The following is a 27,517-nucleotide window of genomic DNA, read 5'->3' as shown; positions in this document are numbered from 1 at the left end:
CTCAACCACAAGTGTACAAGTCACTCTTGGAGAAATTCAAACTTTCTTGAATTTTCTCCCAAGTGACCAAGTTACACGATTACCTGCCGTTAGCGCCACGGTGGTCCACGAATGCCGTATTGTTATCGCACGAGGTTCCCACGATGTTAAACTCTGGTTAACTCTTGCGTCAAGTCGCCCCGTGAAAAGGCCGCTTAAGCGGGTCACTTTTCCCTGAATTTGACCCACAATTCCTCTAAGGCTTTCCTATTGATGTACCTGTCCAAATGTCTTTTAAATATTGTGAAGGTATCTGCCTCAACTACTTCCTCTGGCAGCTCTCCCCATATACGTATGAAGATGTTGCTCCTTCAGGTTCCTATTAATTCTTTCTCCATTCATCTTAAACCTATGTCCTCCTGTTCTTCATTCCCTTATGCTTATGTTGGCCCGCCCAACCTCGCCCTCAGTCCCTTGAGTCCTGGCAACATTTTCGTAAATCTTTTCTGCACTATTAATGGCTCATTTCCCTTAACAGGGTGACCAAAACTGAATACTATATTCCAAGTACGGCCTCACCAACATCTTGGACAACTGTAATATAATGGCCCACCTTCTCTACTCAATTCCCTGGCTGATGCTGACCGGTATGCCCAAAGCAGCCTTCACTACCATGTCTGCCTGTGCTGTCATGTTCAGGGAACCACGTACTTGTATTCTTAGATCTCTGTTCTACAATACTCCCTTGGGCTCTACGTTTACTGAGAAAGTCCTACTCTCATTTGACTTCCTAAAATGCAATATCTCGCACTCGAGGAAATTAAACTCCATTTGCTATTCCTTGGCCTACTTACCCAGGTGATCAAGATGCCGCTGTGATTCTTGATAACCACCTTCGCTGTCTATACCACACATTTTAATGTCTGCAAATTTACTAACCATTCCTTGTATATTCACATCTAAATTGCATGCCAAGATACTTGCTACTTGGACAGGAGTTTCTGTAGTGATAAGCCTCTGTTGCTATTCCGCTAATTCTTCTTGTCCCTGTCTGGGAGAAGCGTATGATAAAAAATCTCCAGTTCTGTATTTAGGACAGTTGATGAGATTGACTGGCTCATTCTATAACATGCTTTCCTGGAGTTAAACTGATGTTAAAAACTCACAAGAATCGAGGCTACTTGTGAATGAGGAGTGCAGGGGAGAGATAAGACATTGCCTTCCATCACAGTGAGGAGGAGATTCACTGTGATGGATGTTTGTGTAAATTGTGTTGTGTCTTGGTTATTTTTCTTGTGTGTATGACTGCAGAAACCAAATTTCGTTTGAACCTCAATGAGGTTCAAACGACAACAAATAAATTGTATCTTGTATTGTATCTTGTATTCAGTAACAGATAATTTAAGGGTTCGTCCAAGTAATTTTTCTTTGTGCTGAGAGTTTCTGCTTCCATTATCCTTTTTTGGACAGTGAGTTCCACACTCTTGTTACTCATTGGATAAAAACATTGTTCTCAATGCCCTTCTGTTCCTTTCACTAATCAACATAAACCCGTGTCCCATCAGTGAAATGACTAATTACTCTCTGTGTGTAGACTGCTCATGTTTATACACTATATTGTAATCTAAAGTTTTCTTCGTTTCTCTGAACATGTTTCTGGACTGAATTGCATTTTCCACTTTTCTCTTTACCTTAAATGACCACAAAGAGGAAGGGGGGGGAAGGTTCAGTGGATGCAAGTTTGACTGAACCATGCACTCAGAGCGAAGCAGAAAATTGTGAGGAAACTCACCATGAGACTGCACCTGTGGAGGGAGCACTCAAGTTTATGTTCATGTGTTAATTGTGCACCGACTCCTTCTTTTGTAGCTATGCCCCTTACTCGTGTGCCTTCCATTAGAGGGAGTGCAGAGAAGGTTCACCAGACTGATTCCTGGGATGTCAGGACTGTCTTATGAAGAAAGACTGGATAGACTTGGTTTATACTCTCTAGAATTTAGGAGATTGAGAGGGGATCTTATAGAAACATAAAATTCTTAAGGGGTTGGACAGGCTAGATGCAGGAAGATTGCTCCCGATGTTGGGGAAGTCCAGGACAAGGGGTCACAGCTTAAGGATAAGGGGGAAATCCTTTAAAACCGAGATGAGAAGAACTTTTTTCACACAGAGAGTGGTGAATCTCTGGAACTCTCTGCCACAGAGGGTAGTCGAGGCCAGTTCATTGGCTATATTTAAGAGGGAGTTAGATGTGGCCCTTGTGGCTAAGGGGATCAGAGGGTATGGAGAGAAGGCAGGTACGGGATACTGAGTTGGATGATCAGCCATGATCATATTGAATGGCGTTGCAGGCTCGAAGGGCCGAATGGCCTACTCCTGCACCTAATTTCTATGTTTCTAGTCAACCTGTGAGTGAAAAACATGCACTAAAGGTGACCATAACCAGCTTCGCATTCTAAATTTACAAAAGTAGCCCCCATTGCCGTTACCCCCAAGGTGGAGGCTGAAACCCTCATTACATTTGAAAGGTGATCTTTCGAAAACTAGCAACCTCTGTCTACTGAGGATTGGTAGGTAGGAATCCAAGATTCATTTTTCACTGGTATAATAGATTTTTATGATATTATTTCCTAATGTTGTGAAGATAGTGGAGCATCTTGGATTAAAAAGTGTTAAATAAATATTTCAATATTCAAGTTTAGTTTAGTTTGGAGACATGGCGCAGAAACATGCCCTTCGCCCCTCTGAGTCTGCGCCGATCAGCGATCCCCGCACACTAATACTATCCTACACATACTAAGGACAATTTACATTTACACCAAGCCAATTAACCTACATACTTGTACGTCTTTGGAGTGTGTGAGGAAACCGAAGATCTTGGCGAAAACTCAGACTGTCACGGGGCGAACGTACAACTTCCGTACGGACAGCACCAGTACTCTGGATCGAACCTGGGTGTCCTGTGCTGCAAGTGCTGGAAGGCAGCTACTCTACCTCTGTGCCAACGTTAGGGGGATTTGGTATCAGAAACAGTTCTGATGACACATGACTGAACCAAAAATCTATCTTTGGAGATGTTGATCTTGACATTATTTTGGTCTATTATACTCCCATGTACTCTTGTTTAATATTGTCTCCATCTGTCTTGCCTCGCAGCTCTTGGTTCTTGTGATGTTGTTTCCTGTTTCACGCACAACAGCAAGAAGGATCTTACAGTCTGAGAACGGCCATCCAACATCTAGAACAAAATGCTGCCGCAATTTGTTTTCAAACAGTCCATTGGCCCTCGTCATATGTCAACTAATCTGCTTTTAAATAATCGGAAATAAACGGATTACTGCTTTAAAATATGAGAATGAAGATCTATTTGTAATTTTAAATCATTGGCAGTTTTGCAAGATTGATTCACTTCTCACTAGGAATATTGTTAAGCGTCAGAATATTTCAATACAAAGTCTAGAAGAAATGCGTTTTTCAAGTAAGTCCAACAGCTGTGCATTTGCCAGAATGTTCCATTGAGATTTTCATATTAGAAGACTGTTTATAACTACTGAGGGGGTTCTTCACTTTATTCATATGACAATAAACTCTGATCCCATGTGGAACGTGTGCCATTATTTCAATATGAGTGGGGGGGATCATTAGATGTCTTGACCAACATTCATATCCAAACAAGAAGCACCAAATGTTGCTATTTTTTTCCAAGTATCCTCTCTGTTCTCATAGTTCTGGAACAAGAAGCAACAGTGGACCATTGTTTAACAGCCTGCTACAAGTCCTCTATCTTGTCTGATTCCCTTAATATTCCAAAATTAATTGATCACAGCCACAGCTCTCCAGAGTGGAGATTTCCAAATTTTCAAATGAGCCAGTTTATTTGTTGTTCTGGTTATTTTTCAGGAAAAGACACAAATTGCTGTAGTAACTCAGCAAGTTATACAGCATGACTGGAGGACATAAATAGGTGACATTTTGGGTCGGGAACCCTTCTTCAGACTAATTGTCATTGCGGGGAGAAAGCTGAAAGAGTAGTGGGGCCAGCGTAAGGCCAGGCAAGAGATACTACTTCACTTTACTAGTTTACTAGTTTCATGTTCTTGTTCTATGTCTGTATAAAACTTGAGAGTCTTCAAGGTACAACAGAAGTCTTTATTACATTAACTCAATGCTGGCAGCAAGACAACTAAAAATGGCTGCAACCACACAATCTGACTGCACACTCGCACTGTGTACAGACAGAGATAATTATGTACAAAACATCTCCCTTTGTCCTGTGCAGCGGCACCTGCTGCACAGGAGTAGCAACGGGTCCCCCCCATCTCACACGGTCCACCAAATATCACACTCTCCCTTTCCAGTTTGAATGTCTCTATTCCTGAATGAGTTGCCTTGGGGGAATACCACGATTGCAACGTGTCGATCGACGAGGGACCACAGGCAGATCGGCGGGGAGTTCATCTGGCGGAACTTCATCGGGCCTGGGAAGGGGCAAGTCAGGCACTCCAGTATTCACACGATTCGGCACGGGAGTGTACAACTGCTTGGTTCTGGTCAGTCTTTGCTGGAGGAACGTGGCTTCTTAATTGGTCATCATGCCGTCGGCATTGTCCTTGGATGGTGTACATTTTGGTTCCAATGTGAGCCATGATCGTGCCAGCGCACCATTTGCTTTGCTTGGCCGTATAATTGCGGTAATATACGTAGTCGCCAATGTCGAATTTGGACTTGTTCGGCTTCGTTGGCTGAGTGCGCGCCGTATAAGAGTTACGGGTCAGATTCAAAACTGATAGGGGAGAGTGCACCTTACGTCCGAGCATCATCTCCGCTGGAGTTCGACCGGTAGTGCAGTTTAGAATGGTTCGATATTGCTGTATGAAATCGCGCAATGCCATTTGTTTTGATTTCTTATCAATTCCTACAGCACGTTTCATGGCCTGCTTGAAAACGCCGACGAGCCACTCTGCCTCACCATTTGAGGGTGGATGAAAAGGTGCTGATGTCAGATGCACGATTGAGTGATGTTTGCACCAGTCACCTAACATTTGCGAGGCAAATTGGGGTCCGATGTCGCTTACGATTGTTAAGGGCAATCCACAAATGGTGAACAAATCATCGCGCGCAGCAGTGGTTGTTTCGGTGGTCGGATATTTATTCATTTGGATAACATGTGGCCATTTCGGATGGGCGTCCATGACGACCAGCCACATGTCCACCAGGAACTGTCCGGCAAAATTTATGTGGATTCGCTGCCATGGTTGGTCAGGGACGAGCCATGCAGAGGTCTTTTCCGGCGGATTCGGCGCTGTTTCGGCACATGGTGTGCGGTCCTTGCAGTGGTCGGCTATATCGGTCTCGATATTCGGTCACCGCACATGCATGCGGGCGAGTGCCTTTATTCGCACAATTCCAATGTGTGTCTTGTGCAACATTTTCAGAATTTGTTATCGCAGTTCTGTCGGAATGATCAATCGACAATCGCGGTGCAGAATGCCATCCTTTGAGGAGATTTCCGTTTGCGCATTCTGGAATGAGCGGAATCCTTTGTCCAGCTTGGGGACTGTTCGGCCACCCCTGAGTGACAAAATGTCGTACCTTCGACAAAATGGGGTCCGTGCTCGTGCAGTTGGCGACTGTCCTTGCGGAGACGGGGAAATCGTCGATGACCCGCGTGTTGAGCAAGTTCACGTCCGTCTCAATTTCCATAATTGCCTCTTTATCATACGTCAGGTCGGGTCCAATCCGTAGACGAGACAATGCATCGGCATTGGCATGCCCGTCAGACTATCGGTAAATGATGTGGTAATCCTATCCCATCATGATCAGGGCCTAATGTTGTAGACGCTGCAACGTCATGACAGGCAAACATTTCTCCGGACTGAAAACAGTCAGCAGCGGCTTGTGGTCGGTGATGAGCAGGAAATGTCGCCCACTCAAATATTGGTGGAACTCCCGGACACCAAACACGATCGCCTGTGCTTCTTTCTCCACTTCACTGTAGTTTTTCTCGGCCGTAGTAAGCGTTTTGGAAGCAAACGAGATTGGTTCTTCCTTGCCATTCGGCGCCTTTTGTGAGACTACAGCTCCAAAACCATACGGCGATGCTGGTGGCAGCAAGACAACTAAAAGTGGCTGCAACCACACGATCTGATTGCACACTCCCACTGTGTATAGACAGAGAAAACGATGTACAAAACATCTTCCTTTATCCTGTGCAACGCCACCTGCTGCACGGGAGGAGCAATGGTCCTCCCACCCCACATGGTCCACCAAGCATCACAACAAGGAAGCCTTTTAATCCACTTTCCATATCTACCATAGCCCAGAGTCTACTTCTAACTTTGCTCTAGGTGAAGCTTATATTTTTCAAAACCAATTATGCTGCTTAAACTGCTGCAAAAATTATACCATGTGTTCCCCCTCCCCTCCTACCCCCGACACTACAAGATTACCAACTAGGCTTGATTCATTACACAAGGGCTAAACCTGTTCCCTAATTGGTTCTGTAACCTAAAATCAGACAATGCTAAACAATTCAGCAGGACAGACTGGAGAAAGCCAGTTAACATTTCAGGTCAGTGAACTTTCTTCAGAACAAGAAAAATTAGAAGAAATTGAAGCTATTTTATGTTGCATGGAAGGGAGAAGATGGAAAATAATGGGACAGAGATCATATGTGATAAATGATTCCTCTGCAGATTACATTAGGAGATGATTGAGGACAGAGAAAGAAAAAAGATTTTCGCATTAAAACTGCAGTCGCTAGATATTTGAAATGAATGTTGGAAATATTCATCAAGGTCAAATGGCTTACTGCATTCCAGGATAAGGAAATGCAGATGCTTGATAGATTAGAGAACCTTTAGTTAGAGCAAAGATGAGAGAAGTTTTGATTGAGTATAGAAGTTCATGACATGTTTTGAGAATGGAGATCAGCAGAAACTGTCACCAATATTGAATGGTTCACTGCCTGTAGTTGGGCAAAATGTTGATGCAGAATACTTACGATGTAGCATTTACTGTTGTGTAGAAAATGTAAATGAAATCTGTCAGGGCTTTTGTCCAAGGGAATTTGGTTGGGCATTTGAGACAGAAGAACAGAAATGTAGGGAAAGCGACTGACCAGACCTTCTGAGTTGGCATAGATTTGAAGTGTTACATAGCTCTTCTTTTAATGTAACATTACATTGAAACATAGAAAATAGGTGCAGGAATAGGCCATTTGGCCCTTCGAGCCTGCACCGCCATTCAATATGATCATGGCTGATCATCCAACTCAGTATCCTGTACCTGCCTTCTCTCCATACCCCCTAATCCCTTTAGCCACAAGGGCCACATCTAACTCCCTCTTAAATATAGCCAATGAACTGGCCTCAACTACCTTCTGTGGCAGAGAGTCCCAGAGATTCACCACTCTCTGTGTGAAAAATGTTTTTCTCATCTCGGTCCTAAAGGATTTCCCCTTTATCCTTAAACTGTGACCCCTTGTTCTGGACTTCCCCAACATCGGGAACAATCTTCCTGCATCTAGCCTGTCCAACCCCTTAAGAATTTTGTAAGTTTCTATAAGATCCCCCCTCAATCTTCTAAATTCTAGTGAGTACAAGCCGAGTCTATCCAGTCTTTCTTCATATGAAAGTCCTGACATCCCAGGAATCAGTCTGGTGAACCTTCTCTGTACTCCCTCTATGGAAAGAATGTCTTTCCTCAGATTTGGAGACCAAAACTGAACGCAATACTCCAGGTGTGGTCTCACCAAGACTCTGTACAACTGCAGTAGAACCTCCCTGCTCCTATACTCAAATCCTTTTGCTATGAATGCTAACATACCATTCGCTTTCTTCACTGCCTGCTGCACCTGCATGCCTACTTTCAATGACTGGTGTACCATGACTCGTTGCATCTCCCCTTTTCCTAATCGGCCACCAATTTAGATAATAGTCTACTTTCCTGTTTTTGCCACTAAAGTGGATAACCTCACATTTATCCACATTATACTGCATCTGCCATGCATTTGCCCACTCACCCAGCCTATCCAAGTCACCTTGCAGCCTTCTAGCATCCTCCTCACAGCTAACACTGCACCCCAGCTTCGTATCATCCGCAAACTTGGAGATGTTGCATTCAATTCCCTCGTCCAAATCATTAATATATATTGTAAATAGCTGGGGTCCCAGCACTGAGCCTTGCGGTACCCCACTAGTCACTGCCTGCCATTGTGAAAAGGACCCGTTTACTCCTACTCTTTGCTTCCTGTTTGCCAGTCAGTTCTCTATCCACATCAATTACTGATTCTTAGATTTAGTATTGCAATGTCCAGAAAAGGAGAAGATGTGACTCACATACGCAGCAATGGAATTAGCTCAGTGAAATGTTCTACAAGAAAAACCCATGCTCTGTTTATTTTATAAATGAATAATATGCACAATCTAATTCTACTCGTACTCAAATTCCTGAATATGTTTTTGCATCTGACTATTGTTTAAAACCATCCATTGCCATCTGTTTACTGCCTCTCTATTGTGAATATTACTATTGCAATTGGGAAAAGGAAGGGTTCTTAGAGGCCAGCTGCATTATATACCAAAAGGTTTGTTTGTCAGGTTAATTAAGGTATCTTATGACGATATATTGAAACTGATCAATACCTTTCAGTGCATTTGGCATTGACAACTACTCAAGTGTGTTACGTGTTCCAAAAATACTATTGATTAGAAGTGGAAAGCTTATGTTGGTTTAGTCATCTCCTTAATAATGCACTATTAAAATGAAAGTTTTGCAGTTTTGCTGGATAGCTTCATGAAATATGGCACCGCCATATTAATATTGTGGAACTTACCCAGAAAAATATTGTGATAAATCCTTACTTTCTGCTGAATTAATGATAGAAGGAGAATGGACATTCTGGTTGAAAATGAATGGCTGCATTTTAGTTGGGAATAAGATGGCCTTGTCTCTAATTATCAGTGTCTAAAAGCTCGCCAGGAGGTGTTGGTGCATTGATATTAGCAGGCTATTCACAATCATTGTCCTTCTGAAGAATAGGAAAACGTACACATATGGCTGATGTGCTTGGAGAACAGTTGAACAGAGGTATTTGGCCTCACATTTATTAAGGTCTGACCTGATCTTTTACTTCATACCCATTTTCCTGCACTGTTCCTGTATCCTTTGATTTCATCTTGGATCCACCTAATTTACCGTTCTTTTGGGACCCACCCCACTCCAGTCCCAGAGCTAAGTCTAATGACTATTATTGCTCATCTTTAGAGATGCGTATAGTAAAACTCCATTAATCCAGCACACTTGAGACTTTAGTGTAAGACTGGCAGAATCTCGAGACTAAAGATGGACACGAAGTGCTGTAGTAACTCAGCTGGTCAGGCAACGTCTGTAGAAAAAGGATGGGTGACGTTTGGGTCGGGACCATTCAGACTAAAAGTTGGTAGTGGGGGAGGGTTGGAGAGCTGGAGGTGAAAAACTGGTTAAGCTGTGTAAACTGGTTAAGTGAGGGGTGGGGGAGTTGGGGGTAGGAGCAATGTGTAGGTAGAAGTTTGTACCATACACAACGGTGTAATATATTTTCTGGTGAAGGAAACAGAACCAGGTGCGTTTTAAGGGAGCAATGGAAACTGGGCCCTCATAAGTTAAAAGAGCATGAGAGAACCCAAGCACCCTGTGTGTTTAATGGGAGTGTGGGAACTGGGCCATCGTGAATTTAGAGAGTACAGGAATCAACATTTGTGCATTACATGAGAATAAACATCTCGTGGGTCGAAGGGCCTGTTTTCATGCTGTATCTCTTGGCCTTTTGGCTAAAATCAAATGTAGTATCTGTTCTTATAGACAATAGGTGCAGGAGTTGGCCATTCGGCCCTTCGAGCCAGCACCGACATTCAATGTGATCATGGCTGATCATCCCCAATCAGTACCCCGTTCCTGCCTTCTCCCCATATCCCCTGACTCTGCTATTTTTAAGAGCCCTATCTAGCTCTCTCTTGAAAGTATCCAGAGAACCTGCCTCTGAGGCAGAGAATTCCACAGACTCACAACTCTCTGTGAGAAAAAGTGTTTCCTCATCTCTGTTCTAAATGGCTTACCCCTTATTCTTAAACTGTGGCCCCTGGTTCTGGACTCCCCCAACATCGGGAACATGTTTCCTGCCTCTAGCGTGTCCAAACCCTTAACAATCTTATATGTTTCAATAAGATAGCCTCTCATCCTTCTAAACTCCAGAGTGTGCAAGCCCAGCTGCTCCATTCTCTCAGCATATGACAGTCCCACCATCCCGGGAATTAACCTTGTAAACCTTCGCTGCACTCCCTCAATAGCAAGAATGTCCTTCCTCAAATTAGGGGACCAAAACTACACACAATACTCCAGGTCTCTCTAGGGCCCTGTACAACTGCAGAAGGACCTCTTTGCTCCTATACTCGACTCCTCTTGTTATAAAGGCCAACATGCCATTCGCTTTCTTCATTGCCTGCTGTACCTGCATGCTTACTTTCATAGACTGACGAACAAGGATCCCCAGATCCCGTTGTACTTCCCCTCTTCCCAACTTGACGCCATTTAGATAGTAATCTGCCTTCCTGTTTTTGATACCAAAGTGGATAACCTCACATTTATCCACATTAAACTTCATCTGCCCACTCCCCCAACCTGTCCAAATCACCCTACATACTCATAGCATCCTCCTCACAGTTCACACTGCCACCCAGCTTTGTCATCTGCAAATTTGCTAATGTTACTTTGAATCCCATCATTCAAATCATTGAATGTATATTGTAAATAGCTGCGGTCCCAGCACCGAGCCTTGCGGTACCCCACTAGTCACTGCCTGCCATTCCCAAAGGGACCCGCTTATCCCTACTCTTTGTTTCCTGTCCGCCAACCAATTTTCTATCCATGTCAGCACTCTACCCCCAATACCATGTGCCCTATTTTTGCCCACTAATCTCCTATGTGGGACCTTATCAAATGCTTTCTGAAAGTCCAGGTACACTACATCAACTGGCTCTCCCTTGTCCATTTTCCTAGTTACATCGTCACAAAATTTAATAAGATTAGTCAAGCATGATATTCCCATTGTAAATCCATGCTGACTTGGACCGATCCTGTTACTGCTATCCTTATGTGCGGCTATTTCATGTTTTATAATTGACTCCAGCATCTTCCCCACCACTGATGTCAGGCTAACTGGTCTATAATTCCCTGTTTAGAACTGTCCCTTATCAGAACAGTTCTGGTGGTTCCCCCAGGACGAGGATCACGGATCTAGGACGGATTGAAATTGGAGGTCACGTCGGTGGCCAGGAGTCCGTCAGTTGCTGGCTTAGATTAGAGGTGGATCCATGCTGGTTGGGTAACCAACCTAACACCTCATCCAGTCAGAATGGCAGCAGCAAAATGGTGCGGGAGGACAGGGTATCCTCAATACCCTGCGAGTGAGCGTGAAGGAGGGGGACTCCCATCTCGCGGGACCTATTCGTCAGGAAGGTCTTGCTGGGGGCCTGCACATTTGAGGCCGAGGACATTTACTGTCTCCAGGATTTCACCGGTAATGGATACTTTGATGTCACTTTCAAGTATCTAATGGGATGGCAGAAATTCACGCAAGACTTCCCAGAGAAGGGCAACGAAGCCCTGCTGTCGCTGCTGAAGGTGCAGCCGCTCTTCACGCTCCCCACCCAGAAGGAACGGACGATCACGGTGCACATGTTTAAGCCACATGTGCCCGTCGTGGATGTCCTCACTTTCCTTGCTCGTTGTGTCGAGGGAGCAGGGAACTGTGCGGATGTGAAGGACCTGTTCGGGATCTGGACGAGCAAGCGGCAAGTCAAGGTGAAGCTGAGGGTGGACAGGAAGGGAGCCATCATCCACCCTCCCTCGGTGTTCGCTATCAGAGGGAACCGAGGGTACATGACCTACGCGGGGCAACCCAGGGTGTGCAGGAAATGCAACAAACGTGGGCACCTGGCGGCCTAATGCAGTGCAGTTGTCTGCAAGAACTGCAAGCTGGAAGCCATCGAGACAAAGGACTGCCAAGTGAACAAGAACTGCAACCTGTGCAGGGAGGCAGGCCACCAGTACAGGGCCTGCCCTATAAGAGGCAGCACCTACACACAGGCGATAAGAGGGGCAGTGGGTGGGCGAGACGACCCACTACTGCCAAGACCCCTGCAGAAAGAGAGAACGGATGAGGACAGCCCGACCACCTCGGACCCCTAGCCACCCCTGTCCAGGAGGGAGAGTCGATGGAAGAGCGGGAACAAGAGGAGGCATGGCAGGTGGTAAATGGTAGGAAACACCAGAGGGCTCTGCCCAAAGAGCTAAGGACGGAGGGGACGGATAAGTCCAAGAAAAGAGTCTTCTCCCAGGCTGACGCCAGCAGCCTCTCCTCGTCGGAGGATGAGACGACATCGAGGACCTGACGACGGAGGCAGAGGAAGAGAACGGGTGAGCAGATCGGACATGCCTGTTGTCCCCCAGCTCCGGGAGACCGGGAGCAATGCAGCGGCCGATGGGCCCCAGCTCCGGCAGACTGGGAGCAGTGCAGCGGCCGATGGGCCCCAGCTCCGGCAGACTGGGAGCAGTGCAGCGGCCGATGGGCCCCAGCTCCGGCAGACTAGGAGCAGTGCAGCGGCCGATGGGCCCCAGCTCCGGGAGACAGAGGAGGTGGTACGTCCAGAAGATGGGAGGAACAAGGAGGGTCCCCCCCCCCCAACAACAACTCGCGCTACACCAGAGGAGACTCCCCTCCTTGAGGATGCCAGCACCCAGTACCTGAGCCCCGAAACGGTGATCAATTCACCAAAGCGATGTGCATGAGAGGATAAGATGGCGGTCAGTGATTTTTTTTAAGGTTAATGGAGCTAAAACTAGCATCACTAAACGTGCGCAGTATAAAGAACACTCTGCGATGTGTAAACGCCTTGCAGTACCTGGCCAAGGTCAAGGCGGACGTGAATTTTCTGCAGGAGTGCGGGCTGCTACACTTCCACAGCTATCGGATGTGGTCGCGATGGTGGCCCCACGGAGTGTCGGTATGGTCAGGGGGCAATGAATGTTGCGCTTCCGGTCTGGCGATCTTGCTACGGGGAGGGAGCTTTGCCATCACTGAGGTCAGAGAGGTGGTTGGGTGGCGTCTCCTCGTGGTGGATGTAATGTACCGTGGCTCTCCGCTCCGGCTGATTAATGTATATGCCTCACCCGTGCAGAGCGAGCGGCTGGCCGTTCTCCAGTAGCTTCCACCGCTGCTGGCCACGTCCCAGCCGCTCGGACTTCAACTGCATCATCAATGAGGCTGGATGATCTGGCAGTGCCGACAACTGACTGGACAACACCTCCAAGCTCCTGATGCAATCGGGTCCCAGTCGGTTCAGTCCGGTCCCGGATAGACTTCCTCTTCACGTCGATGGCCGTCACGGTCAGACACATCGACCTCACACCGGTACCGGTTCCTCTCTGACCACTGCCTCCTTCAGGCTTCCTGTCACCTACAGGAGGACCGGAAGGCAGGCAGAGGGACGTGGACGTTAAATGTGAAGCTGTTGACCCCAGAGAACATTGAGGACCTAAAGAGGGACTAGGCATGTTGGAGAACGGTGAAGCCCCTCTTTGACTCCCTGACACGCTGGTGGGAAGCAACCAAGGAGAACATCAAGACAGAGGGAATTGTGTCAACTCCAGACAGATTTGCAGCAACTGCTCCTTCTGCAGTCGAGAAGGGTGGATGTGAGGATCTTAGAGAGTTGAAGGGCCGGCAAGCTCGGCACTTAACCTCCGAATCCTCCAAGATCCTCTTCAGATCCAGTGTCCGCCACGTGGAGCAGGATGAGACGTGCTCACGCTTCCATAAGGTTCACAGGGGGAGCTCTGTGATGAACAGCCTTAGGGAGGGGGAACGGCTCGGTAACATCCTTGCGGACAGACATGCTGAGGATCTGCAAATCCTTTTATACGGATTTGTATGACAGAAAGGCCACAGATAGCACCGCCTCCCAGAACTTCCTGTCCTCTATCACGGAGGTCTTGGGGGACAGCAAGCGAGAGAGTCTGGACCAACCACTGACCCTAGAGGAGCTGACTGGCTCCATCCGATCTTTTGACGAGTAAAACTCCTGGAAGTGATGGCTTACCAGCCAAGTTGTATTCGGCTCTGTGGGACCTGCTGGAAGTGTACAACGACATGTTTCTAGCTGGCAGCATGTCAGACTCTATGAGGAATCTACAAGCAGAAGGGGGAGATGAATGATATAAGGAATTGGAGACCCATCACATTGTTGAATGTTGATTATAAGATCCTATCTAAGGCCATCGCCAACTGGGTCAGGTCTGCTCTGGGACGGGTGATCCACCCGGACCAAACCTGTGATGTACCTGGCAGGAAACAGCCTGGCAATGCTGAGAGATACCATTGCCTACGTGCAGGACAGACGGGTGGTTGCCTGCCTAGTCAGCTTGGACCAGGAGAAGGCCTTCGACAGGATATCGCACGTGTACATGAGGGGCATGCTCTCCAAAATGGGCTTTGGGGAGGGAATCAGGAATTGGATCCAACTGCTCTACACCAATGTCTCTAGCGCAATCCAAATCAATGGGTGAGAATTAGTCAGGTCTGGAGTCAGGCAGGCTTGCCCTCTTTCCCCTGTCTTGTTCATCTGTTGTATTGAACCTTTAGCCGAGTCCATTAGGAAGGACGTGAGCCAGGCAGTGGGAGCACTCAGGTCAAACCCTCCCTGTGCATGGACGATGTCGCCGTCTTCTGCTCGGATCCAGGGTCGGTCTGCAGATTAACCAGTGTCTGTGACCCGTTTGAGTCGGCCACGGAAGTCAGGGTGAACTCCAGGAAGAGCGAGGCCATGCTCTTTGGCAACTGGCTCGACCGATCTTCCGTCCCTATCACCATCAAGCCTGACTTCTTGAAGGTGCTGGGATCTGGTTCGGGGGGGCTGAGGCGTGTGACAGGAATTGGCTGGAGCGGATAGCTAAGGTGGGGAAGAAACTGGAGCTGTGGAAGCAGCGGGAAAAAATTTGGTCTCGGGGCTGCTGTACTTGGCGCAGGTGTGGCCTGTCCCATCTGGGGGTCAAGGATGGACCAGGTGCGATGGGTGCCAGTGCACAAGTCGGCAGACAACGGGGGTAAAAGTTGCTGAACGTCACCCTCACCCCAATGGCCACCTTCGTGTGTGGCTGCAGCAGGCGTAGTGTAGAGCCAAGGCACGTGGTCACCAAGTGTCACTACCTGCTGAGGTTCTACATGTCCCCGGTGTTGCAAAGGATGGGCCTGGCGCAGATGCCACGCAATGTGCCAGTCAGCTGGACATTGCCGCCCCATCTGTCGTTTGTGGAAAGGTTCTTCCGGATCAACACCTTTGCCCACAAGTCCATTGGGCAGTGGTCAGCACGGAACATCCTGCAGGCACTGCAGGGAAAGGACTCCATGGATCCTGTGGCGTGGTTCCACAGCAGACTGCCCAGCTTGTCTGGCAAAATGTCTCATCGCCAGAACTCACCAACAAGTACCAAGACCTGGCTTGGCTGGCGTTGAGGGGAGCCCTCCCAGTCAGATCCTTCCTGCACCGTCGGAAGCTCACTACCAGCGCAGAGTGGGGATTTGCAAAGAGAGTCTGGAGAGGTTTGCAAGGGTCCCTGTCACGATTTATTCCGAACAACTCTTTCATAGAGGACTCTACGATTTACGGACTGTTCCCAGGGATGCATTCAGAGATTGACATCGGGTGCTGCTGGAAGGTCATCAACTCGGTGAAAGACGCCCTTTGGTCTGCCCGAGCTTCGTTGACCTCCCAGCGGAGCGGGATGTCAGTTGGGAAATTTTGCCGACTGGCCCGCTCCAGACTGCAGGAGTACGTGCTGAAGGACGCACTGAAGCTCTGTGCAACCAACGCCAAGGCTCGGTGGGGGTGGACCACAGTATAGGGTCTTTCCGCTTCTGAACATGGGGGGGCAGGGTTATGGTGACACCACTCAAAATTAAGGGAAAGGATTCCATGCCAATGGGCCACATGAGACAGGGTGGGGGGAAAAAATTGTGTCATTTGTGTAAGCAGTATTGAATGTATGTACAGTATAGCCTCCGAGAATGTAGGATGGAGTTTTGTATATGTCGGATAGATCATGTATTGTATATATTTATTTCTCGAATCAAGTACATTTTGAAATTTAAAAAAAAAATCTAGTAAGATGCAAACTATCAGGATTTCTCAACAATTAAATAATGGGTTATCGGAGTTTACCGTCTCTTCCTTGATAAACCTGACAAACTTCTGTAGGGCCTTCAAATGTAGAAAGTATCCCAAATGACCTGCAAGGCTATCTTTAAAGATATGTATACATACACTCCCAAGTTCCCTGTGATCCTTCATGCCTCTCAGTATCCATGTATTACTATTGCCTTTGCCATGTTGCAGCTCCCAAACAGACTGTCTCACACTGCTCAAGATCAAATTCTATTTGGTTTTTTTCAGTCGCGATGAATCCATCCAAATCTTACTGCAGAGTAAATCTTTTCTCTTCAGCTGTCAACTGCACTGCCAACTTTTGAATCATTATTGAACTCCATGCTTCTTTCAATCCAAAATATCAATAATAATTACTACAAAAATCAATGGACTATTTGAGCATTTTCCCGATCAATGTTGGGTACAGAAACAGGCCCTTAAGCTCACCATGTACGTCACAAGCATTTTGCCCATCTCCTGTGTACCTGCAGTGTATCCTTCCATCCCTTGCCTATCCGAGTGCTTATCTAACTGTCTCTTAAATTAATTATTGTATATTGTCAATTGTACCTTCTTGTTCGAGTTAAGTTTTTTGTCATATGCACAAGTGCGGCGAGGTACTGGTACAATGAAAATCTTGTTTGCAGCAGTATCACGGGCATCTTGACTCAGACAATACACATTCGATAGTTATACATAAGTTATAAAAGACAGTGAGAAGCAAAAACACTGCAAAAGCAAGACTTTAGTGCAAAGCATTTAGACAGTATGTTTACTTCTGACATTTCTTGAAGCACAGATTTGCTATCTTTCGACGCATGGTGAGACTTTTGAAAATCATTCCAAATTCACAGCCTTTCTTTGACTAACTTTGTCACCTGCCTTGCAGAATCGCTGAAGCATTATAACCACTTGCTTGTCCATGTGGTTTGGGCTTCCAAAATTTAGTTTAAATGTACCACTTGTCTGGTAGGCAGATATTTGTTTTCATTGATTTAAGTTTGCCTTCTAAAGCAAACAACCACTTTAAAAAAGTGCTGCGCTGTCTCGTGTCACTAAAACAACTCTGTTCAGCTTGAAACACCAAGGATTAGTCAGGAACCCTGCAGGTTTGCCTGGAGGTTGTGCCCAACCGAGAGCGTCCATTGCTTTGAAGTCTTCCAGTGCCGTACTTCCGGATGACGGGCTCATTGACCTCTGTTGTGGTCTGGACTGACAGAGGCACTGGTGCCGTTCACAAATAGAAAAATGACATATGCATATTGAATCTTCCTGTTTATGTTGCTGAAGTAATGGTAACAGTGCTGAAGGTGATGGTCAGGGATAAGCTTGATGACTTATGTACAGCTAACTGAGAAACCCACGGTTCAAGAAAGCAATTGTTTGAAACTTGTATAATGAATTTTAAAAAGAAAATAATTCTCCAAATAGTATATTTTTAATCCAGGAGCTTAATTAAAAGTTACAGCATGGATACAGGCCCTTTGGCCCGCCAAGTCCACGCCATCCTTCGATCACCTGTTCACACTTCTATTTTTACCACTTTCGCATCCGCTCTCTTACTTCCAGGACAATTTACAGTGGCCATTTAACCTACAAACCTGCATGTCTTTGGGTGTGGGAGGAAACTGGAGCACCTGGTGGAAACCCACGTGGCCACAGGGAGAACATGCAAACTCCAGACGGACAGCAGCCGAAGTCAGGATTGAACCTAGGTTCTGGCACTGCGGCAGCAGCTCTACAACTTGGCCACTGTGTATTAGTGAAAATATGGGTGAAGTTGATGCGTGTCTGCTTTGAGCACCAACATTTATTGTGTGATGTGAGCATGAGTCATGGATGGTGTGTGTTTGTCATCAGTATCCCTCACAATCACATTTAGAGAAATCTCAAAGTTCAGAACATGCAGAACAAAACTTCAGGCAATTAGTATTTTAGCTGAGAAAAATTAAATTGGCTTAAAGGTTAATAGTTTCACATCCCGTGTGGCAGTTGTGATTTAACTGAAGGCAGGATTGTTTAAATGCAGCAGCAGTCCCAGTCACAAGGGTGCTGCAGCATAAAGCAATACAGCATTTGGCTCACTGGGAGCAAATATTAATTATTCAGTACAAACAGGAAATGCAGAGCATTCCAGTAAGGGCCAGGGCACTAGAGCAGGTAGACTTAACCTCTGATGGATAGAAGCTGTAAAATGCATGAATGATATAGTCCCAGACTGATTAAAATGCATCCACTTACTTAAGCACCTGTGGGAGAGCATGGTGAATGTTATCTTGGTTCCACTAAGAATGAGCGATAATGGTTGAGAGGAATTCTGAAGATATATTGGGATTCGAGGTGAACATGATGATTCACCTGCAAGATGGAACGTCGCGGGAGCGTGTTCCGAGCTCCGCGTCTCAGGATGCAAGTAATGGTATGTGGCACTATCTGTGCTGCCAGAAGCGAGACCAAGCCTTCATTTTGACATGTAGGTGCCCTTCAGATGTTCTGCATGGAATGTTTTGAGCAGCTTCATTTACCAACTTTTTCCTCTTGATTTTCTTTGCAGCTGCTTGATTTAAAACGGAAATTTACAAATAATTTATGACAGGATTCCAACTAAAAATTCAGCTATCATTTATATTACTGAAGGGATAACCAAGGGGATGTTTGCTCGTTTTTGGAGGTATCATGTGTAATGCAGAACACTTAAATGCGTGTGTTTACAGAGCTGCGTGTGTGTTCAGATTTGTATAAATCAGTTGGACTGGAAACTGTCAGTGGTGCATTAGAGAGGTCTTCTCCAGTTAATTGTGTAGCTCTTATTTCTCGGTTTATGCCATTAATCTTGTGCGTTTTCTTGCAGCATTGGCACTTAACAGATGCTTTAGAACTGTCTTGACATTCAAGAGATATGTGCTAGGAGCTTTCCGCTTTGTTTTGATTTTCTCAATCAGTGCTGAAATCTATATTTAAAATTAGTTAGAATGAATGGTCGGTGGATTGTATTTTTAACTATGGGCTGAATTGTTCAGTTGTACTGTGCGTGTTTCTGTAAACACTGAGCTTTGAGCATTATCGGCTCTAAATTTGTCTGAAATAATCTAGGGATGTGTCTTTTTTCAATTATTTTGAGTTTAAAAGAACATTTCAAATATTACATAAGTGGGCTCCCTTTCAGATTTGGATTCTTTTCAGAATTCTGGTCTTCTCTCAGTCTTTTGTACTGTCCAGGGATCGAAGCACTGTCATCATTTGTGTTAACTGGTTTGGGCATCCATTTTCTAGTTCTCAAGCTTTTTCTAATGATTTATTGTGGGCTATCTACAGAGGGTTCCTGAGTTTCTTTATCATTGTTACTTTCCTATAAACCTAGAACTGTGGGAAGTTGCATTGACCCCTTCCCCCCCTCCTCGCCCCCCCCCCCCCCATCTCAATTGCTGTATAAACTTTGACCATGTTAAGATAACACTATGTACGATAACCAAAAGAAAGCAGACAATTTGATGCATTAAATATAGTCAAAAGTGCTGCTGTCATTTGCATTGGCAGAGGATTTAGAAACATGGTTGTTAAATGACACAACTAACATCCAGAAGCTTGATCTATTGACGCAGTTATGCAAATTTAAATCCCTCCATGGCAACTAGGGAATTTGCTCCATATAATTAGGTAAATCTCAGTAAGAACCTGACATCAGCAATGGTGAGCTTGACGTTTGTAGGTTGTCAATCAAAACTGATCTCCATTACTAAAATATTACATGGAAGAAAGCAGATCTGTTGATCTTGCCTGGTCTGGGTTGTAAATGTGACTCCACCAATACAATTAATAAAAGCAGAAAATGCTGAAAATATTCAACAGATCAGACAGCATCTCTGCAGAGTTAACATTTTGGGATGTCAGCCTGCGATGGTGTGCAGAGATGAAATTAAAGTTTCGATGAAAAGTAGGAATCGATCGGTGGAAAGGAGTAGAGGTTTTACATTTGGGTGTAATGTTCTTTAGCTGTTCTCTTTTCTAATTGGGGTTGAGAGGATGTTTTTCTCTCTCCTAATTTGAAGTTTTTAAAAGCTGCCATGCAACAATCACGAGACACGCTTTTTAATCCTTCACCTATGGCATGACAAGCTCCTTCAAACGATGAAAGATCATTGGCCTGAAACATTAGTCATGTTTCTCTGAAGAGTTCTCAATATCTTACATCATATTCTGTTTAGATTTTGTATATGGACGAGTTGGGCCGAAGGACCAGTTTCCACGCTGATTGGTTCTATGTGACTAAGGAAAAGGATCTTCAGTCAAAATGGTCTGCATTTTCAATTCGTTGAATATTAGGAACAGACACTGCTGTTTCTCAGGATACAGAAGCCATTGAAGCATTTTCAACTCTTAATTTTGCAGTGTTCACATCATGAAACTTGGATATTTTGTATCAAGGCGATTGGCATTATGATGTTACATCGATTAGCTAATTTCCCGTGTTTGGCCAATGGGAAAGTGATTATAGATCAGTCACTTGTCATTCAGCAGTATTTCTTTATGTGTGTTTAATGTTTGCAGAAAGCTCTGGCTTGTCAGTACAACAAAAACTGCAACAAATAGTCATTGCTGAGTATAGAGATTTTCCATTATTAGTGTGCACTCTGGCCTATAAAGCGGAAGAGTTGACAATTTTTAATTTGTCAAAACAAACAAACATAAATGCAGGTTATATCGGCTTATTGGGGACGATTGCATTGCTAAAATAACGGTCTTTATAGTGATTTTCTATTACACAAACCTGTGTCATCTGCACATGCATCAAGAAAAGTGAGTTGAAAATAATATTGTTTATTTAGTTTTTTTTAATTAAATTCTTTGAAAGTGAATTTTATTTTGCATCCTAGATTTTGGTAGTGATTTGTGAATTTCCATTACCCAATTGGTGGGAGGGTTTATCTGTAACATTAACTGAAACTTAATGGGTCAGGCAGCATCTCTGGAGGAAATGGATAGGCAATGTTTCGGGTCAGGATCCTTCTTCGGACTAATAAATGTTGAAAACTATAATCGGCTGATAGACTGAATATAAAAAGCAAGTCCCAGTTCTAATTGCTAACTTTATTGATCCCCAACGTTTAGAAACTTCAATTTTTATATTTCATCTTATGGGATGTGAGCATTGCTGGCAAGGATATCATTTATTGCACAAGAAAGAACTGCAGACGCTGGTTTAAATTGAAGGTAGACACAAAATGCTGGAGTAACTCAGCCGGTGAGGCAGCATCTCTGGAGAGAAAGAATGGGCGACTTTTCGGTTCGAGACCCTTCTTCAGACTGATGTCAGATGAGGGGGCGGGACAAAGATAGAATGTAGGCAGTAAGAATGGTGGGAGAACTGGGAAGGGGAAGGGGATGGAGAGAGAAAGCAAGGGCTATCTGAAGTTAGAGAAGTCAATGTTTATACCGCTGTGGTGTCACTACCCAACTACATGCAGCCCCAACTTGCGTGAGTTACGTAAACAAAACAATTCACAATGGGTGGTCACAAAAAGCTGGAGTAACTCAGTGGGACAAGCAGCATCTCTGAAGAAAAGGATTAGGTGACGTTTTGGGTCGAGAACCTTCTTCTGAGTAAGGGGAAAGGGGAACGAGAGATTAGACGGTACTTAGGACAAATGAATGGAAGATATGCAAAAAGCAGCAATTATCAAGGAAATGTGGAGCCCACAATGGCCCATTGTTAGCTGTGGAATAGGTGATAACGTGTTACATGGACAGTGGAACTTACCACGATGACAGTAAAAATAGTTTGACGACTGCGGTGGTGGAGGGGCGGAAAGAGAGGGGATGCAAGCATTACCTTTTAACTGAATGACCTGTGTTTTTGCAACGGGAGAATGGCGAGTTATAGTGGTCTGGTAGTTTTGTGGTCACCATTCAAGAGGCTAATGTTTTTCTTATTTATTGAACCGAATGTAAAGTCCATGCCTGCCATGCTGTGATTTAAGCCTGCATGTTTCAGTTGTTCACTGGTTTAATCATTTAACCACTAGCTTCTTGAATGGTGACCACAAAACTAAAAGACTATTATACAAACACACGTAGCTCACTAATGACATTCAAAGTAAGAAACTTGGCACCCTTACCACATCTGTCCTTTGGTTTGACTCCACCTTCAACAGTGTTGTCTTCTGAAATGGCCTAGCAAGCCATGTATTTGTAGCCTACTAAATTCCAGATTATTTAATGAACTGAATGTAAATTCCATGCTTGCCATGGTGGGATTTAAGCCAGCATGTTTCAGTTGTTCATCCAAGCCTCTGGATCACTGGTTTAGTAATTTAACCACTGCACCACCATAATGCCCCAGTACATTCTGTCTGTTTTCAACATTATTTTGGAGTTATATGTATCTGGTTTTCAATGACAATTTTCCCTAAATTTGGGAAAAACATATCACACTCGATCATACCAAATTACTAAATTTATTGTTTGGTTATGGCAAGATACAAGTTACAAGATACATGGTGTGGCAAGATACAAGAAATATATGGTCCAGCAATGCAGTCTCTCAAAAACATTGGAGCAAGAGTTTAGACCTTGAGAACAGATAGGATGGATAAAAGGAGGGGTAGTGATTGGACTGAGTATTTGGGAGGATGGATTGACCAAGGGGGAATAACATTACTAACTGAGGGTGAGCAGGTCAAGAGATGTTGGCCTATGCTGGTACTATTCAACCATTGTTTCTGTTGCTATTCTTGTGACGATACAGCAAATATTCCAAGAATAAATGAAACTGTTGTACTTCCTATGGAAAGACACAAAATGCTGCAGTAACTCAGCGGGTCAGACAAGCATCTGTGGAGATAATGGATAAGGTGACGTTTTGGATCAGGCCCCTTCAGATTCCCTCGCACCTATTGATCCCTGGGATGGTGGGACTGTCATATGAGGAAAGATTGAAAAGACTAATAATAATAATAATAAATTTTATTTATGGGCGCCTTTCAAGAGTCTCAAGGACACCTTACAAAAATTGAGCATGTAGAGGAAAAACATGTAAGGGGAATGAAATAAATAGTAGAGACATGACTGGTACACAAAGTAAAGACAGAATTCAATACAAAACACAGTATGAGGCAATTAATGCACAGATGAAAAGGGACGGGGGGGCTAAGGATAGGCAGAGGTGAAGAGATGGGTCTTGAGGCGGGACTGGAAGATGGTGAGGGACACGGAATTGCGGATCAGTTGGGGGAGGGAGTTCCAGAGCCTGGGAGCTGCCCTGGAGAAGGCTCTGTCCCCAAAACTGCGGAGGTTGGACTTGTGGATGGAGAGGATACCGGCTGATGTGGATCTGAGGGACCGTGAGGGTTGGTGGGGGGGGGGAGGTCAATGAGATATGGGGGGGCCAGATGGTGGAGGGCTTTGTAGGTGAGGATCAGGATTTTGTAGGTGATCCGGTGGGAGATGGGAAGCCAGTGAAGTTGTTTGAGGACTGGAGTGATGTGATGCCAGGATTTGGTATGGGTGATGAGTCGGGCGGCTGCGTTCTGGACCAGTTAGAGGCTTGTATTCACTGGAGTTTAGAAGGATGAGGAGAGATCTTATAGAAACATATAAAATTATAAAAGGACTGGACAGGCTAGAGGCAGGAAAAATGTTCCCAATATTGGGCGAGTCCAGAACAGGGGCCACAGTCTTAGAATAAAGGGGAGGCCATTTAGGACTGAGGTGAGAAAAAACTTTTGTGAATTTATGGAATTCCCTGCCACAGAAGGCAGTGGAGGCCAAATGACTGGATGGATTTAAGAGAAAGTTAGATAGAGCTCTAGGGGCTAGTGGAATCAAGGGATATGGGGAGAAGGCAGGCACGGGTTATTGATTGGGGACGATCAGCCATGATCACAATGAATGGCGATGCTGGTTCGAAGGGCCGAATGGCCTCCGCCTGCACCTGCTTTCTATGTTTCTATGCTCTTAAACATACAACAAAATTATCTCGAGCGCAAAGGGCAGTAGGGAAAGATTAATTTAGAATGATAGTCTAGAGAGAAAAATGAATCAAAGAATAGCCTAGTTGAAGACTAGATCTTAACTGACAGTAAAGCTATTTGCTAAAAGCAGGCAATATTTTGGGCGAAAGGTTCATCCAAGAACTTGGTTCAAACTGTCTGCCATTGTCAGAAGTCAGGCAGGAGATTCCTTACAAGGCACGGAGCCAACATTTTGCCCGTGAGCATCAGCAAAGATTTGTGACAGACCTGATCAGCAGACCTGAGCAAAAGAGCAAGTTTTGTACCTTGAATGTCATTAGTGAGCTACGTGTGTTTGTATAATAGTCTGAGGGTTTTGTGGTTAAATTACTAAACCAGTGAACCAAAGGCTTGGATGTAATGTTGAGGCTCTATGGTGCTGGTAAGGCTGCATTTGGAATATTGAGAGCAATTTTGGATACCATGTCTGAGGAAGGATGTGCTGGCGCTGGAGATAGTCCAGGTGAGGTTTACAAGAATGATCCCAGGAATGAGTAGGTTAACCTATGATGAGCATTTGTCGGCACAAGAGGTCTAGTCTGGGACGAGTGGTCAGAGCATCAGAATTAAAGGACATTCTTTTAAGGAGATGAGGAAAAGTATCTTTAGTCAGAGGGTGGTGAATCTGTCCAATTCGTTGCCACAGAAAGCTGTGGAGGCCAAGTAAGTGGATATTTTAAAGGCAGAGATGGATAGATTCCTGATTAATACAGGTGTCTGAGGTTATGGGTAGAAGGCAGGAGAATGGGGTTAGAAGAGATAGATCAGCCATGATTGAATGGCTGATGGGCCGAATGGCCTAATTCTACTCCTATTCCTTATGAGTAGGTATGTTGCAAAGCCTACCTGAAGCGTCTTTGAAAATCTGCCGCTGAGGGTGTGCGCGATTTTGGTGCCGTTTAGAGGGGGCGGGTTTAAAACGCGATTTTCTCTAGGCTGTTCAAATCGAAGATGTTCAGCCTAGTTAATTATTAACGAAAAATCGCTGGAAGACCCCGTCGCAAAAGCTATTATTAGGTTTAAAGGCCTCGTATAATAGTTATAGTAGTTTAAAAATCAATCTCTAAACCCGCGACCGCCAGCAACCGCAGAGTCTCATAAAGCAGACAACTGAAGGAAGGTTGTATATTTTTACATTAAAAAGGGCTTCTAAAGATCCCGTTATACTAAGTTTAATATTGCGAGTAGCTCAATTTGGCCCCATTATATCGCGCAGTATTTTTCTGGGCATTTGGGGCACAAATCTACCGCAATGTGAACGTTCTAAACCAGCGCGTTCCACAGGGACCCACTGGAAAGCTGATTTAAATGGGGCATTTATTTACAGCAATTGAACACTGAATTCCTTCCATTTGGCCTATAAATTAATGTAAATGAGATTTTAAAATCATGTTTTATTGTGATTTATTTGTGAATATTATTTGGACATTTAGGCTATTTAAAAATGTTAATCATTTATTAAGAAATGGATAGATGTTTAGATCTAGTAATTGAAGTCTGAAATTAGCTACAATTAGGTAACTAACTAATTATATGCTTTAATTTCAGGTCATCCAAGTAAGATTATTTTATATTTGTTTCAGAATGATTCAATCTATGATAACTGAACATTTCATTCAGTTCTCTTAATTTTTAAGAAAGTTATGGGCTTTTGACTGTTCACGATCACAACTTTTTTGTTATGTCCATAGAAAATCAATAGGGAACAAGATGCTCATTTCCGAGTATGAAAATGGCCATAACTTTTTAAATACTTGAGATATGAAAGTGAATTAGGTGTCAAATTAAACTTATTTTTATGCTTTATCTGATGGGATAAATTACAGACTTGATTTTTAAAATCTCAAAATTTTGTAACATTGCTATTATGAGACCTAGATGTGGGATTAGTGGGGAATTGGATTGGACTGACTGGAAGACCTTACTCAATCTCTACCTAAATTGGCCAGTCAAGGAGGATCAACAGGATGAAACGGGGACAGGCTACACTATCTGAACCAGCAGTTGTGACCTTCCCACTACACAAGGGCAGCCTGAATACAGGATGCTAGCAAGCTTTGCATGTACCCAGTAATATGGAGATATGTGACTTCAGATGGATGCAAGAAGGAGAATCTTTTGACGCCAGGATGGCCGACCTTTTGGAATGAGCACACGCACCAGCACCGAGTTGAGCAGTGCTTTGTTAATTTTTACAATGGGAGCAGTTAGGCGGTTCCTTTTCCTCTCCCTATAATTTTAACAGGACTATAACAGAATCAAAGCAGTTATTCAGAGCAGAAGAAACAACAAATTTCTGGCTCATAGCCCCTGATTAGAGAGTCAATTTGGCTGTCTCGTGAATAGGAACTTACATATCTAAATGCTTTCCCCTTGCAAGTGGCCGTCAAAGATTTCCGTGCCAGGTACAGCACAGATTTTGTCATCTATCTGTGGCTCATCTATCTGTCTCAGAGCAGGTAGACAAAATTGCTGGAGAAACTCAGCATCTATGGAGCGAAGGAAATAGGCAACGTTTCGGGCCGAAACCCTTCTTCAGACTCAGAGCAGAGCAGATTTTGTCATCTATCTGTCTCAGAGCAGACTTGACCTGGTAGGATAGGCTGAGACATTTGTCTTTGGAGCGAAGGAGGCTGAAGGGTGACCTTATTGAGCCTTACAAGATCTCAAGGGGTATGGTTAAAGTGAACACTCGCTGATTTGTTCCCCAGGGTAGAGGATTCTAAAATTGGAGGCCATAGGCTGAAGGTGTGGGGGTGGGGGTTGGGGAGATTTAAGAGGGGCATAAGAGGTAACTTTTTCACTTGGGTAAACGTAGTCATCGTCTGGAATGAGCTGCCAGAGGAAGCTATAGAAGTGGATACTATTACAACTTTGAATAGACATTTGAACGCATACATAAAGCATTTAGAGGGATATGGGCCAAATGCAGGTAAATGGGACTAGCCCAGTATGCCAACTTTGCCAGCATGGACAAGGTGAGCCAAAGGGTCTCTTTCTTTGTTGTATAGTTCTGTGACTTTACGACTCCAGGTCTAAAACCAAGTAACACTAACAGATGATGCAGAACAATGTACGATTCAGGACCGCATTCATATTTTATCATTGGGTAGCTTTTAAAACATTTTTTGTCAATTCCTTTTTTATAGGTCCAACATTGTCCAGACAGAACTCTCAGCTATTCCCACAAATACAGAATGGACCATGTCAGGAGGAGCTGGAGATTCAGAGACGGTAAGAATGTGTGTTTTTCCTGGTGAAAGCCGTTGCTGACATAGGAAATGAGTCAGG

The 27,517-nt window shown here is 44.6% G+C and overlaps 1 protein-coding gene across 6 annotated transcripts in view; it reads left to right on the top strand.

The window, feature by feature from the left end:
- Nucleotides 1-27,517, top strand: part of enah (ENAH actin regulator) — a 231,414-nt gene that overhangs the window by 133,731 nt on the left and 70,166 nt on the right. For all 6 annotated transcript variants that reach the window (XM_033020598.1, XM_033020597.1, XM_033020601.1 and 3 more), the window contains exon 4: nt 27,376-27,460. In XM_033020598.1, the coding sequence (XP_032876489.1) occupies nt 27,376-27,460 (85 nt within the window). The remainder of the gene's footprint in view (nt 1-27,375; nt 27,461-27,517) is intronic.

The sequence above is a fragment of the Amblyraja radiata genome, chromosome 5 (genome assembly GCF_010909765.2).
Source record: "Amblyraja radiata isolate CabotCenter1 chromosome 5, sAmbRad1.1.pri, whole genome shotgun sequence".
In the NCBI taxonomy this organism is placed as follows: domain Eukaryota; kingdom Metazoa; phylum Chordata; class Chondrichthyes; order Rajiformes; family Rajidae; genus Amblyraja; species Amblyraja radiata.
Note: the sequence above shows the minus strand (reverse complement) of the source record. Positions and strands in the feature narration are given on the sequence as shown.